Source organism: Rhincodon typus, unplaced genomic scaffold, assembly GCF_021869965.1.
Source record: "Rhincodon typus isolate 14 unplaced genomic scaffold, sRhiTyp1.1 hic_rhity00003680, whole genome shotgun sequence".
Lineage (NCBI taxonomy): Eukaryota > Metazoa > Chordata > Chondrichthyes > Orectolobiformes > Rhincodontidae > Rhincodon > Rhincodon typus.
Window position 1 is genome coordinate 1 of NW_025969318.1, and position 15,780 is coordinate 15,780.

Consider the following 15,780-nt stretch of genomic DNA (forward strand, 5'->3'; position numbering starts at 1 on the left):
GAATCCTGCCATGGCAGATGGTGGAATTTGAATTCAATAAGTATCTGGAGTTACGAACTGAATGATGACCACGAATCCATTGTCGATTGTCGGAAAAACCCATCTGGTTCACTAATGTCCTTCAAGGAAGGACATTGTCATCCTTACCTGGAACAAAAACAAAGTTGCTGGAAAAGCTCAGCAGGTCTGGCAGCATCTGACTATTCTTCCAGAAAAGTGACTGCAAGAACTTCTTAACGTGGCATTTTCTAAGCAAGTTGTGTCTGCCAAGCCTCAAACACAACAATGTGTGCTTAGTGAATTGACCTCACCAGGCTTACTAACATTCTTAGACAACAAGGTGCAGGGCTGGATGAACACAGCAGGCCAAGCAGCATCATAGGAGCAGAGAGGCTGACGTTTCGGGCCTAGACCCTTCATCAGAAAAGGGGGAGGGGAAGGGGGTTTTGAAATAAATAGGGGGAGAGTGGGAGGCGGATAGAAGAGGGATAGAGGAGAGGATAGGTGGAGAGGAAACAAACAGGTCGAAGAGGCGGGGATGGGGCCAGGAAAGGTGAGTGTAGGTAGGGAGTTAGGAAGGGGATAGGTCAGTCCAGGGAGGACGGACAGGTCAAGGGGGCGGGATGAGGTTGGTCGGTAGGAGATGGAGGTGCGGCTTGAGGTGGGAGGAGGGGATAGGTGGGAGGAAGAACAGGTTAGGGAGGCAGGGACGAGCTGGACTGGTTTTGGGATGTGGTGGGGGGAGGGGAGATTTTGAAACTTGTGAAATCCACATTGATACCATTGGGCTGCAGGGTTCCCAAGCGGAATATGAGTTGCTGTTCCTGCAACCTTCGGGTGGCATCGTTGTGGCACTGCAGGAGGCCCAGGATGGACATGTCGTCTGAGGAATGGGAGGGGGAGTTGAAATGGTTCGCGACTGGGAGGTGCAGTTGTTTGTTGCGAACCGAGCGTAGGTGTTCTGCAAAGCGGTCCCCGAGTCTCCGCTTGGTTTCCCCGATGTAGAGGAAGCCACACCGGGTACAGCGGATGCAGTATACCACATGGTCTGAGGTGCATTTGTTTTAATGTGAGAAGTGTAGTAGGTAAGGCAGATGAACTTAGGGCTTGGATTAGTACCTGGGAGTATGATGTTATTGCTATTACTGAGACTTGGTTGAGGAAAGGGCAAGATTGGCAACTAAATATCCCAGGATATAGATGCTTCAGGCGGGATAGAGAGGGAGGTAAAAGGGGTGGAGGAGTTGCATTACTGGTCAAATAGGATATCACAGCTGTGCTGAAGGAGGGCACTATGGAGGACTCAAGCAGTGAGGCAATATGGGCAGAGCTCAGAAATAGGAAGGGTGAGGTAACAATGTTGGGGCTGTACTACAGGCCTCCCAAGGGCGAGTGTGAGATAGCGGTACAAATATGTAGACAGATTATGGAAAGATGTAGGAGCAACAGGGTGGTGGTGATGGGAGATTTTAATTTTCCCAACATTGACTGGGATTCACCTAGTGTTAGGGGTTAAGATGGAGCAGAATTTGTAAGGAGCATCCAGGAAGGTTTTATAGAGCAGTATGTAAATAGTCCAACTCGGGAAGGGGCCACACTGAACCTGGTGTTGGGGAATGAGCCCGGCCAGGTGGTTGAAGTTTCAGTGGGGGATTACTTTGGGAATAGTGATCACAATTCTGTAAGTTTTAAAATACTCATGGACAAAGACGAGAGTGGTCCTAAAGGAAGAGTGCTAAATTGGGGAAAGGCCAACTACAGCAAAATTTGGCAGGAGCTGGGGAATGTGGATTGGGAGCAGCTGTTTGAGGGTAAATCCACATTTGATATGTGGGAGGCTTTTAAAGAGAGGTTGCTTAGAGTGCAGGACAGACAGTTCCCTGTGAAAATGAGGGATAGAATGGGCAAGATTAAGGAACCATGGATGACAGGTGAAATTGTGAGACTAGCAAAGAGGAAAAAGGAAGCATACATAAGGAAGAATATCGGGAAAGTAGACCAATCTGAAACGAGGAATTAAGAGGGCTAAAAGGGGTCATGAAATACCTTTAGCAAACAGGGTTAAGGAAAATCCCAAAGCCTTTGATTCATACATAAGGAGCAAGAGGGTAATTAGAGAAAGGGTTGGCTCACTCAAGGACAAAGGAGGGAAGTTATGCGAGGAGTCAGAAAAAATGAGTGAGATTCTTAATGAGTACTTTGCGTCGGTATTCACTGAGGAGAGGGACATGACGGATGTTGAGGTTAGGGATAGATATTTGATTACTGTAGGTCAAGTCGGCGTAAGGAGGGGAGGAAGTGTTGGGTATTCTAAAAGGCATTAGGGTGGACAAGTCCTCAGGTCCGGATGGGATCTATCCCAGGTTACTGAGGTAAGTGAGAGAGGAAATAGCTGGGGCCTTAACAGATATCTTTGCAGCATCCTTGGGCATGGGTGAGGTCCTGGAGGACTGGAGAATTGCTAATGTTGTCCCCTTGTTTAAGAAGGGTAGCAAGGATAATCTAGGTAATTATAGACCGGTGAGCCTGACGTCAGTGGTGGGGAAGCTGCTGGAGAAGATACTGAGGGATAGGATCTATTTACATTTGGAAGAAAATGGGCTTATTAGTGGTAGGCAGCATGGTTTTGTGCAGGGAAGATCATGTCTTACCAACTTGATAGAATTCTTTGAGGAAGTGACAAAGTTGATAGATGAGGGAAGGACAGTAGATGTCATATACATGGACTTCAGTAAGGTGTTTGATAAGGTTCCCCATGGTAGGCTGATGGAGAAAGTGAAGTCGCATGGAGTCCAGGGTGTACTAGCTAGATGGGTGGAGAACTGGCTGGGCAACAGGAGATAGAGAGTTGTAGTGGAAGGGAGTTTCTCAAAATGGAGAACTGTGACCAGTGATGTTCCACAGGGATCTGTGTTGGGACCACTGTTGTTTGTGATATACATAAATGATCTGGAGGAAGGTATAGATGGTCTGATTAGCAAGTTTGCAGATGACACTAAGATTGGTGGAGTAGCAGATAGTGAGGGGGACTGTAGGAGAATGCAGCAGAATATAGATAGATTGGAGAGTTGGGCGGAGAAATGGCAGATGGAGTTCAATCCAGGCAAATGCGAGGTGATGCATTTTGGAAGATCCAATTCAAGAGCGAACTATATGGTAAATGGAAAAGCCCTGGGGAAAATTGATGCACAGAGAGATCTAGGTGTTCAGGTCCATTGTACCTTGAAGGTGGCAAAGCAGGTGGATAGAGTGGTCAAGAAGGCATACGGCATGCTTTCATTCATCAGACGGGGTATTGAATACAAGAGTTAGCAGGTCATGTTACAGTTGTATAGGACTTTGGTTCGACCACATTTGGAATACTGCGTACAGTTCTGGTCGCCACATTACCAAAAGGATGTGGATGCTTTGGAGAGGGTGCAGAGGAGGTTCACCAGGATGTTGCCTGGTATGGAAGGTGCTAGCTATGAAGAGAGGTTGAGTAGATTAGGATTATTTACATTAGAAAGACGGAGGTTGAGGGGGGACCTGATTGAGGTCTACAAAATCATGACAGGTATAGACAGGGTGGATAGCAAGAAGCTTTTTCCTCCCCAGAGTGGGGGACTCAATTACTAGGGGTCACAATTTCAAGGAGAGAGGGGAAAAGTTTAAGGGAGATATGTGTGGAAAGTTCTTTCCACAGAGGGTGGTGGGTGCCTGGAACGTGTTGCCAGTGGAGGTGGTAGAGGCGGGCACGATAGTGCCATTTAAGATGTACCTAGACAGATACATGAATGGGCAGGGAGCAGAGGAATACAGATCCTTGGAAAGTCGGCGACAGGTTTAGATAGAGGATCTGGATTGGCGCAGGCTTGGAGGGCCGAAGGGCCTATTCCTGTGCTGTAATTTTCTTTGTTTGTTCCTTGAAAAGAAAATGTCTGCAGTCAAGTGTACACCAAACTGGGTAAGGACAGCAGATTTCCTTCTCTACAGTTCATTCATGAGCCAGATCACTTTTTACAAAAAATGACAGTCGTTACTTGGCTGCCATTAGGCCAGCAATTTTTTGAAATTCTGGATTTTTATTGGATTCAAATTTTGCCACCTACCATGATGGGATTCAAATCCACCTCCTAAAGATTCAAATGTTTAGGCAGAAAATTCACTAAAAGTTAGTGCATAGGTGCAAAAGTATAATTAAAAATGTGAATGGAATGTTGAATTTTATTTCAAGGGGGCTGGAATGTAAAGGAGTAGAAAATCTGTTACATTTATATGAAACACTGGTTAGAACCCATTTAGAGTATTCTGTTCAGTTCTAGATGCTACAACTCCGGAAGGAAATGTTGGCCGTGGAGATGGTGTGGTGTAGTGTAGAATCATTAGAATTTCACAGGATTATATGGTACAGATACACAACATTTATCAATATTCATAAATCAAATGTAACTGGTGCAGGTGTGATAGGCTGAATGACACACCTTCTGTGGGAACAATTCTGTGATTCTGTATTATATATAGAGTATAGAAATGATTGTGTTAATTAAATTCTCAATTTGACAACATACAACCTATTGGCACTAATACAAAATGCAGAATGCAGGTAAACCTTTTATTTCTATTTTGAAGGTTAAGGAGACCTGCATTTGCACTGAATCATTTATATGTTGAAATGATCAGAATTGTACAATCTTTTTTATCATTTTATATTTTATGCTTTTTCTTAATGATTGTCCATTTTTTTATTTGTTTGTGGGATTGGACATTGCCGCCCAGGTTGTATTTATTGTCCATCTCTTATTGCCCTTGAGAAGCTGTCTTCTCAAACCACTGCAGCCTATGTGGTGTAGGGACACACATTGTTGTTAGGGAAAAGGTTCCAGGTTCTTAATCCAGCAGCAGCAAAGGAACGGAGAAATATTTCCAACTCAGGATGGTGACTGTCTTGGAGGGGAATTTGCAGGTGGTGGTGTTCTCATGTATCTTATTGCCCTTGTCCTTTTAGAAGGTAGAGGTCATGGGTATGGTAGATACTGCTGAAGTGACCTTCATGAGTTGCTGCAATACAAATTGCAATTGTACACGCTGTTGCAATTGTCTGACCATGGTGGACAAAGTGAATGTTTAACGTGGTGGATCAAACATACTACTTTGTCCTTATTGAAATGTGTCAAGCTTCTTGAGTGTTGTTGAGGCTGGACTCATCCAAGCGTTGTCATGAATCATATTTATTTGGTTTATTGTATTTTCACCACAATTTTGTATTTGCCATCATAATGCTTCTTCAATAAATTAATTGACCCCTAATAATTCCATTCTAGTGTTCATGTACCACTTGAATGATACCTGGTTTATAGGGCTAAATTATGACAACAGGTTCCACAGACTAGTCTTGCCCACGTAAGAATAGAAAATTAAGAATCCCCCATGTGGGGGATGGGTGCAGGGAAGGTGGGGGTTACAGGTAGCCAGATTGGAGGACCTCCTCGTGGTCTGCTTCTGGCTTGGCCAAGGTGGCCACCAACAGGTCCAAGCAGCTGAGCTGTGGAGGGGATCATAGTACCCGACTGTCTGCCCCTGTTCTGTGATTGTATCCACACTTGGGTGCCCAACAAGAGGGAGCATACAGTGTCCGCTCACACAGCAGAGGCCTTTAGAGACCGATGGGCTCTGCAGGAGCTGGGTGCATCATTGCCCTGGATAATATTTTGATTTGATTTTGTTACGTTTCCATTCCTGTCCTGTAAGTTTCTATTGACCAATTGATTTATGTTGCAGTCACAACCCCACCTGGGGCTGTCTGATTTCATGCTTTGCTGAAAAACGTAGAAGGTGGCCCAGTTTAGATGTTTAAGATGAATAAATAAGTTGATAGCGCAGATACAGAGAGAGTATCTCTTCTGGTGAGGACAGCAAATAATTAATATTACAGGTTGGCTGTTCAGGGATGATGTAGGAAGAACGTCTTCACACCAGGGATATCTGAAATCTGGAACTGTCTCCCTGAAATATCAAATGAGGCTTTGATGCCAGTTAGATCTTTCAAAATTGAGAATGGTAAGATTTTTATCCAGTAAGACTAAGATGGGTAAATAGAGTTAAGCTACAAGGTTGAGTATGGTTAAGCTCAAAGGATAAAATGAACTTCCCCTGTTCCTATGTTGCCATAAATAGTCATATGTAACTTGTATAGTGTGCACTAAGGCTCACTTCTTCCTGTGGATCCGAACAAGGTCAGATGATAATCTGCAGAAGTTTAATTCTTTGTTGTACAGAGTATCCACCAGTAGGTGGAGCAAGTGTGATGGATGAATTCTTTTCTTTTCATGGATGTTGCCACCCTCTGCTGGCAGATATTTAGCATTAAACAAATTTAAAGAGAATCTTACCAGGCTCTGAGCAATCTTGGCTATGGTGAGATGAGTGGTAGAATCGGGCAAGATGTTTTGTGAGACCAATCTTGACATTAAGTCATCTTGCTGAATCTTGTATACTGTTCTCAAGCAGCATGAAGATTCTTGCTAGGCAGCGGTGAGTTACCAACTTAAGCTCATCATTGCTTGCTAAGCACCTTGTTAACAGTCCAATGTACAGTGGGTTGCGATTTGACCAAACTCATCATACAAACCGGCCATTGAGAGAACTGATATGGAAACTTGCTGCCTGCTCCAAAGGACCTCCATGCTGGACACCAGGCACCAACATCTAGGGTACACCCCTTGGGCACTGACCACATTGCAGACCATGTCCCCAAACATATACTGGGCTCTATAAACCCTCATGGTGAGAAAACCCGCTTGGTCTCGTGGCAAGAATTGACACCAAATTTGACATGACTCACACTTAGCCAAAAGAAAATAATCCCAATCTTTCTTAGTACATAGAAATAGAGCAGGAGTAACATAAGACGTGGAACAGATGTAAGTCACTTTACTCCCGTCAAGCCTGTTTCTTGATTCAGTAATTCATGGCTGCGGTGCTTGTGGTCTCAACTTCACATTCCTGTCTGCACCCTATAAACCTTAACTCCCTTGTCCATCAAAAATCTATCCAACTCAACCTTGAATAAATTTGAAGATTCTGTCTCGGCAGTACTCTGGGAAGAGACTTGCACAATCTAATGACTCTTTGAAAGAGAATAAAAAGTTCCCCATTTTTGATCACATAAGAGGAAACATCCTCTGAGAATCTACAATCCCTTCAATTAAATTCCAAATTCCTTTGAAGAAGTCTCCTACTGGACTTGAATCATTGAGTCTGTTTCTCTCATCACAGATGCTGCCAGACCTGCTGGAGTTTCTCCAGCATTCTGTTTGTCTGAGATTTCCAACATCTGCAGTATTTTGTGTTTATTCAAGTCCCCTATCTAGGTTCGCTGATGAAGCAACTAGATGGGAATATAAATTGTGAGAAGAGGTTGCAAAGGGATACATTTAAGTGAATTGTCAATAAGGAGGCAGAGTATAATGTGAGGGAGTGTGAGGTTATTTGAGAGTACCTAGAGAGTAAGAACAGGAAACCAGAATATTTTTTAAAAGGCATGAAAAGTGTAACTGCTGATGTTCAGATAAACTTCAGTACTCTTACAAAGAACACAAAGTTAGATTGCAGGCACAGTGTTAAATTAAGAAAGCAAATAGCACATTAGCCTTTATTGTAAGGGGTTTGGAGCATAAGAATGAAGAAGTCTTGCTACAACATATAAGGACTTCAGTGAGACCACACCTGGAATACCATATGCAGCTTTGCTCTTCCTTTTTATTTATTCATTTATGGCATGTGGTTGTTGCTGGCTGGCCAGCATTTATTGCCCAAATGTCTGTCTTTCTAAGTAATTAATGTCCCATCTGCAAAACTACAAGAACAATCCAAGTTGTTTTGAGAATGGATTATCAGCAGAGGACTGGGAAACAGAGACATTTTCCCATTTCTCTGGATCAGGAGCACACCCATTCTTTGAGTTATGAGTAGTTGAGGAATCTCAGGGAAAATAAAATAATGAGACTGGAGATTTCGTTCCAAACAATAGTAATGACATTCCTTTGTATAAGCAACACATTTTTTATTAGATGCTTGCTCTTATATACATGAAGCCCAACCCTTTGTCCCCTTTATATCTACTGTATCTTCTGATTTGTACTGAGGCCAATGTCTGATGACATGTTTGCTTGACACATCCACACAATCAAAGTAGTTCAAGTTTAATTTTGAGGCCAGTCTCATTCCTAACTTTTCAAGCTTCTGAAAAACAAACAATTGTGATAACCCAATGAGACTTGATTTTCCTTTTAGAAATGAACTTCAGTATGGCTTTGAAGAAGATGGATATTACAAATTACTTTCAGAGGGCACTAGCCCCTGCTAGGGTAAAGTTAAAAGGAATGGAGTATTAAAATAGGGAAATCTTGCGAAATCCATACAAGGCACTACTTAGACTGTACCTAAAATACTATGAAAGGCTTAGGTCCTCTTAATAAGGGAAGATAGACTGGTTTAGAAGCAGCTCAGAAGGTTCACAAGATTGATTCTGGGTACAGAGGGATTTTCTGATGAGGAGACATTGAGTAAGTTGGACTTGTACTCATTGGGGTTTAGGCAAATAAGAGAAGACTTTATTGAAACATAATTATTGGGGATATTCTGGTATTATTTTCCCCTTACGGTTCTGAGGAAGGGTCACTGGACCCAAAACATTAACTCTGACATTTTCTTCACAGATGCTGCCAGACCTGCTGAACTTTTCCAGCAACTTCTGTTTTTGTTCCTGATTTATAGCATCCACAGTTCTTTTTCGGTTTTTACAAGAGCAGGATGTACTTCTGAGACTGTTTATGGCTCTGGTCAGACTGCATTTGGAATGTTGTGAGCAGTTTTGGACCCCATATCTAAGGGCAGATGTGTTGGCATTAGATGGATTTCAGAGGAAGTTTACAAGAATGATTTCCAGATATGAAGGGCTCGTCATATGAGGAGCACTTTATACTTTATGGAGTTTAGAAGGATGAAGGGGGATCTGATTGAAATTTACAGAATACTGTGAGGCCTGGATAGAGTGAACATGGAAAAGATGTTTCCATTAGTAGAAGAGATTCAGACCTGAGGGCAGAGCCTCAGAATGAAGGGATGACCCTTTAGAATGAAGATGAGGAAATTTTACAGCCAGAGGGTGGTGAATCAGTAGAACTCACTGCCACAGAAAATTGTGGAGGCCAAGTCATTGAGTCCATTTAAGGCTGGATGGCCTAATCCTGCTCCTATATTTTATTTTCTTAATCAGTAAGGGAATCGAGGATAATGGGAATAAGGAGGGAAAGTTGGGTTGAGGATTTAGATCAGCCATAATCTCTTTGAATAATGGAACAAACTTAATGGGTTGAATGGCATACTTCTACATTTATATTTTTGATCTTGTTGCCCACATTCAGGCTCCAGATTCTCAATTCTCCAAATCTCTTCTGGTAAGCCAGTCAACCAAGTTGAAGGCTCAAACTCAAACCCAACTTGCCCAGCATTGATGAAGGCTGCTTCAGGTGAGGTCAACCAATGCAACAGAGAACAAGCCTGTATTCTCTGGCTGTCTTGGTGGTTGGGACCCCTTCTGATTTTAAATTTCCTCTTGTGATACTTTATCCTAATACGCTGTAGGATTCAAAATATGACTAATGAGATATTATATCTGGTAAGTATAGTATATTGGAGAGGAACACTGACTTTCTTAAATCATAGAATCCCTACTGTGCGAAAGCAGGCCGTTCAGCACATCAAATCCACACTGACCCTCCAATGAGCTTCACACTGAAATCCATCCCCACACTCCCTGCTACCCTATCCCGGTTACTCTGCATTTCCCAAAGCTAATCCACCTAGCCTGCAGGCCTCTGGACGCTGTGGGCAATTTAGCATAGCCAATCCACCTAACCCACTCAGCCTTGGACTTTTCTTGGTCTTTTATCATCCAATATTTACAAAGAACTATGAAGTCAGAGCTGGACCATGTTTAAAGGTGATGAAAACCAAAAGAACTGCGGATGCTGTAAATCAGGAATAAAAACAAAGTTGCTGGAAAAGCTCAGCAGGTCTGGCAGCATCTGTGGAGGAGAAAACAGAGTTAACATTTCGGGTCCGGTGACCCTTCCACAGAACTGAGGAAGGGTCACCGGACCCGAAACGTTAACTCTTTAAAGATGATGAGTTTGAGGTAGTGAAGCACAAAAGAGATCATCAAGTATTTCCTAGACAACAAGGTGCAGGGCTGGATGAACACAGCAGGCCGAGCAGAGAGGCTGACGTTTCGGGCCTAGACCCTTAATCAGAAAAGCTTTTTTTCCGGAGGGAGGAGGGTAACTTCTTCAGGCTAGGCATCCTTAGAAGAGGCTTCGCAGTGGGGTTAAAATTGAATCAGAGATAGTAGGAACTGCAGATGCTGGAGAATCCGAGACAACAAGGTGCAGGGCTGGATGAACACGGCAGGCCAAGCAGCATCATAGGAGCAGAGAGGCTGACGTTTCGGGCCTAGACCCTTCATCAGAAAAGCTTTTTTCCGGAGGGAGGAGGGTAACTTCTTCAGGCTGGGCATCCTTAGAAGAGGCTTCGCAGTGGGGTTAAAATTGAATCAGAGATAGTAGGAACTGACATGTTTCTCCATCTCATTCTCCTGCCTTCTCCCCATAACCCTTGACCTGCTTACTAATCAAGAACCTCTCTATTTCTGAAGAAGTTACCCTCCTCCCTCCGGACTATCCGCCTCCCACTCTCTCCCTATTTATTTCAGAACCCCCTTCCCCTCCCCCTTTTCTGATGAAGGGTCTAGGCCCGAAACGTCAGCCTCTCTGCTCCTATGATGCTGCTTGGCCTGCTGTGTTCATCCAGCCCTGCACCTTGTTGTCTCAGATTCTCCAGCATCTGCAGTTCCTACTATCAAGTATTTCCTGTTTACTTCATAGAACATAGAACAGTACAGCACAGTACAGGCCCTTCGGCCCACGATGTTGTGCCAAACTTTTACCCTAAACCTAAGGTCTATCTAACCTCCACCCCCACCTTGTACTATCATCCATATGCCTATCTAATAGCCACTTAAATGCCCCTAATGAGGCCGACTCCACTACCCTCTCCGGCAATGCATTCCACGCAGTATGTGTTCAAACCTGATCTGACATTTGTACCAGTTTTGGTGTACGTTTACCCCATATAAATGCAAATAAAATTTACCTCTCGATTGCTGGAGAATTTGATGCCAGTCAGACTTAGTACTTCAATGTAAGTTCCATTCAGGATCATTTTATAGTAAAACTTTCCCTGTCCTGGAAAAGGCCATTAGAGAAGTTCCATAGTTATATTTAAAAATTAAAAATGGCAATACAATATCAAGCCCACCCCTGCTGTTTAGTCTCATGGTCAGAAAACGTCAGTGTACTTTTAAGGGTCACGGTATGTCAGCGTACTTTTAACAGACATTCTCATTACATTATCAGTGTATCATAGCATATGATTTAAGGACATAAAGGTCACATATTCCATCTTACTCTTGGGATCACTTGAAGAATGGCACACTACTGGATGAATGCTGCTCTGTGTAACTCACTAGCTTAATGTTAGCTCAGAATGAAGTGCCTGTGAAAGTAATGTTTGTACATGATAGCTGGTGGTAATAAGCATCTGTTGGATTCGTCAATACCACAATATACCTCCTCAGTTTATATTGTAGGAGATAACACAAGCATTGCCACATCAAGTAAAATAACCTGTTGAAGGCAAAATCATATCATCAGTTGCATGCATCTATCAACCCTACCATGGACTCCAGCCCATTTATCAATCTTTACCCACAGTCACCGTACTACCTCCTGTTTGATAAACTTTACCTCATCCACCAATCTTCTCCCATTCAGCAGGTATAATTATAATTCCCTTTTTTTTGATATTCTTTTGAAGAGTTTCCATATGTTTCCATCCCTATTTGGCTTTGAATAGCCAGTTTGGAGGGCAGTTAAGAGTCAACCATTTTGATGAATTAACCATCTGAAAGGCCAGACCAAGTCACGGGAGCAAATTTTCTTTCCTAAAGAGAGTGTTAGTGAATCTATTGGATTTGTAATGACAATTAAAGATATCTTCATGGTTACCTTTACTGTGATCAGTCTTTTTTGATGCCAGGTTTTATTAATTAATTTTCAATTCCACGAACTGCCATGATGGAATTTGAACCCATATCCCCAGTACATTAGCCTGGGCTCCTGAACCATTAGGCCAGTGACTTTGACTATGCCACCATCTCACCCAATTAGGATGAAGGAAATGCTGTGGTCTTGCTTGCCTTTTGAGGTGAAATGGATGTCAGCTGCTGATCTCGATACCTGTAAATAATTGTAAGTTATTTGGGAATTCAGGTGCAGAAATTAACTTGAGCTCCTATGTATGGGAGTAGACAGAAACTATGCTTGTTGAGTTTGGAGGTGTATCTCTGCAAATAAATGCTGATAAAATGTAAAAATTAGCTGCCTGTTCAATCCTTGATCAGTGAATGAGGAAGGGCAGACATGGTAAGAATGCACTGTCTCCAACATATTTTCCAATAGAAATCACTAATTACATGCAAGTACAGTCGAGATGACACTGATTTTAGTCGAAAACTCACATAAATTGTGTGCTTTTTATGAGTATATTAATCAAACAAATGTTTCCCACCATTAAAATGAAAGCTTGGGGCATAACTGTTTTCCTACCCAATGCCTCAACCAATCACTTAGTACCATTGTTCCCTCTGAAATTTGGTATTCTTGCATCTGTCCTGATGAGTGCAAGAAGAAAAACTTCAACTGCCTGTCTTATTTTTAGCTGTAATCAATTTCTATCTACTGCGTGACCCATGAGTTAAAAGTATGTTCACACATATGTAAATGAGACCATGCACACATGATGGTAGCATCTATTTATTATTCAATACTCAGACGTTCAATATTATTTCTGGATTCCCAATTATTCACATCTGAATTCAAAATTAACCCATTCCAGAGTTTCTATTATACACAACTGAATTCTAAGTTAGCAACATCTGGATTCTCAACTAACCATATCTGGATGCATAACTTAACCTACTCCAAAGTTTCATTTGTTCACACTTGGATTGCTAATTAACCACAACTGGTTTCTTTATATACCTGTTCCGGATTTCCTATTATCCATACAAATCTTTTTAATTAGCTATAAAATAACTGGTAGCCAATTTTACAAGACAGCACACTCCTCAGATGTTCTAGGGCCCGGGACAAGAGGTACATCAAGGCTCGATAACTGGGGTGCTGTGCTTGGGTTGGCATGGAGGGCACTGCATTTGGGTTGTAATGGAGGGCACTGAGCTTGGGTCGGGGTTAAGGGGTCAGGTCAGTTGCAGCACAGGGGCCTATGATTCTGTTCCTGCTCCTGGGAAGAGATGTGCTACAGATCATTCAGGAGCCTGGCTTGCTGTAGCAACATGCTGTTTTATTTGCACGCTATATCTGGAGATTTTTGGATAGATATGGTAGAGGTTCCAACATTTTTTTATATCATCTTGTTCTTACTGCCTGCCATAGGTTTGTCTTGAGAATTTGTAGATTCATAATCAACTTGTTTCGCCACATTCTGAATATGCTTTGCTTGGCTATCAAGATGGGAGACAAATCCGAAGTTTCTGGATCAGAAGTAGGGATGCTATTCATTGTACCACAGGGCCTCCTCTCTTCAGAGGATGAGATACCTATTTGGCATCTTAAAGGTACATGACCAAGCCACATGAATGTGGGTGGGGGTATGATATAGCTTCTTTCTTACACAAACCACTTTTGCTGAGCTGAGCAATGTGCAGAGACAGGGATTTGAAATCTGGAAGTCTGCGGGGCTATATTTCACTCACCGGTTTTTTGGATCTTGAGCCTAATGTAGATTTCATCCAGGGTGCCCTTGCGCTGAAGGTAACGATGGATGTAGAACTCATACATGTCCTCATTCAAGTCAATGATGAGATTTCTCCTACCAATGGATGTGAGTATGAGCCATAAAGCCAGGAGAACCAGGAAGATGAAGAATCCAGCAAATTGCAAGTTGCCCTGAAATCAAAGGCACAGAAAGTGAGTTTTGGGGGAGGATGGAGAAGCAAGGAAGAATGCCTTCATTCTTCTTTTATGTTTTGTAAAAGAGTTACAGCTTCATTCAAAACATTTCCATACTCTCTTCTATTTTACATTCAATGCCCAGAAACGTTGTGTCCATGCCGGTTGTTATGGCCCAAAGAGTAACAACCCTAATATACCTTACGGCTTGACTGGGTAAATGCTAAGCGGACTTTTCCCCTCATGTGAGAGTGTAGGATCAGATGGCACGATCTGAAAATAAAGGGGAGCCAATTTCACACTGAGTTAAGGAGAAATTTTGTCTCTTCTAGTGTTGTATTTGGAACTCGTTACCACAGAGAGCTGTGGGAGCAGAGTCCTTGTGTATATTTAAGGCTGAGATAGATAGATTGATAGATTCTTGATCAGTGTGGAATCAAGGTTTATGGGGAAAAGGCAGGGAAGTGGAGATAAGGAATGTCGGATGAGCCATGATCCTATGAAAAGGCGGTGCAGGCTCGAAGGGCTGAATGGCCTATTCATGTTCTTATCTCTTATGGTCCTGTTAGAATTTTATAGGTTTCTATGAGATCCCCTCTCATTCTTCAGAACTCCAGTGAATATAATCCTTACCGAGTCAAACTCTCATCATATATCGAACTTGCTATCCAGGAAACAGTGTGGTAAACCCATGTGGCATTCCCTCTCTAGCAATCAGTGCATCAGCAAAACTTCAATTAGCATTCTTTCATGTTTTTTCATTCATGGGATGAGGCCACTGCTGGCTAGACTAGCATTTATTGTCCACACCTAATTGCCCACAAAGCAGTTAAGAGCCCAACCACATTGCTATGAGTTTGGAGTCACATGTAGGCCAGATCAAGTAAGGATGGTAATGTCCTTCCCTAAAGTGGTAGCCATAAGGTGGAGGTGCCAGCGTTGGACTGGGGTGGACAAGGTCAGAAATCACACGACACCAGGTTATAGTCCAACAGGTCTATTTGAAAACGCAAGCTTTTTGAGCACAGCCCCTTCGTCTGACAAATGGGTTACATTCCGAAAGCTTGTGTTTTCAAATAAACCTGTTGGGTTATAACCTGGTTTCATGTGATTTCTGACCTAGTCCTTCCCTAAAGGACATTAGTGAACCAGGTGGGTTTTTCCCGATGATTGACTGATTGATTGACAATGGTTTGATGGTTATCATTAGATGTTTAATTCCAGATTTTTATTGAATTAAAATTCCACCATCTGCCATGGCAGGATTTGAACCTGGGTCCCCAGAACGTTACCTGGGTTTCTGGATTAACAGTACAGGAATAATACTCCCCATAAAGCAACTTTAAGGTGGAAAAACATCCTCATTTGCTGAAAAGGAATGTTATGAAATAAATGTTTTCACATAAAGACATTAGGACAAGTGTGGCAAGCTTTAACAGGCTTCTTAAAGGAGGAGAGAGAGAGAGAGATCTAAGGGGGGAAATTCTAGACTTTAGGGCTGAAACATCTGAAGGGTAGTCTCCAATGACAATTAAAATCAAGGATTCTCAAGTACCCTAGCTGAGGCCTAACCAGTAATTTATAAAGAGATAACAAGGTGTACAGCTGGATGAACACAGCAGCCAAGCAGCATCAGAGGAGCAGGAAGGCTGACATTTCGGGCCTAGACCCTTCTTCAGAAAACTTCTTCTCCATTTCTGAAGAAGGG

At 42.6% G+C, this 15,780-nt stretch overlaps 1 protein-coding gene across 1 annotated transcript; it reads right to left on the minus strand.

The window, feature by feature from the left end:
• Nucleotides 1-8,103: 8,103 nt before the first annotated feature.
• LOC109923528 (cation channel sperm-associated auxiliary subunit TMEM249) lies at nt 8,104-14,069 on the minus strand (the record flags this gene model as incomplete). Its single annotated transcript, XM_048593727.1, has 3 exons — nt 8,104-8,223; nt 11,194-11,285; nt 13,877-14,069. Coding segments are annotated over 3 exons (405 nt in total), but the record flags the coding sequence as incomplete, so codon positions are not given.
• Nucleotides 14,070-15,780: the final 1,711 nt, after the last annotated feature.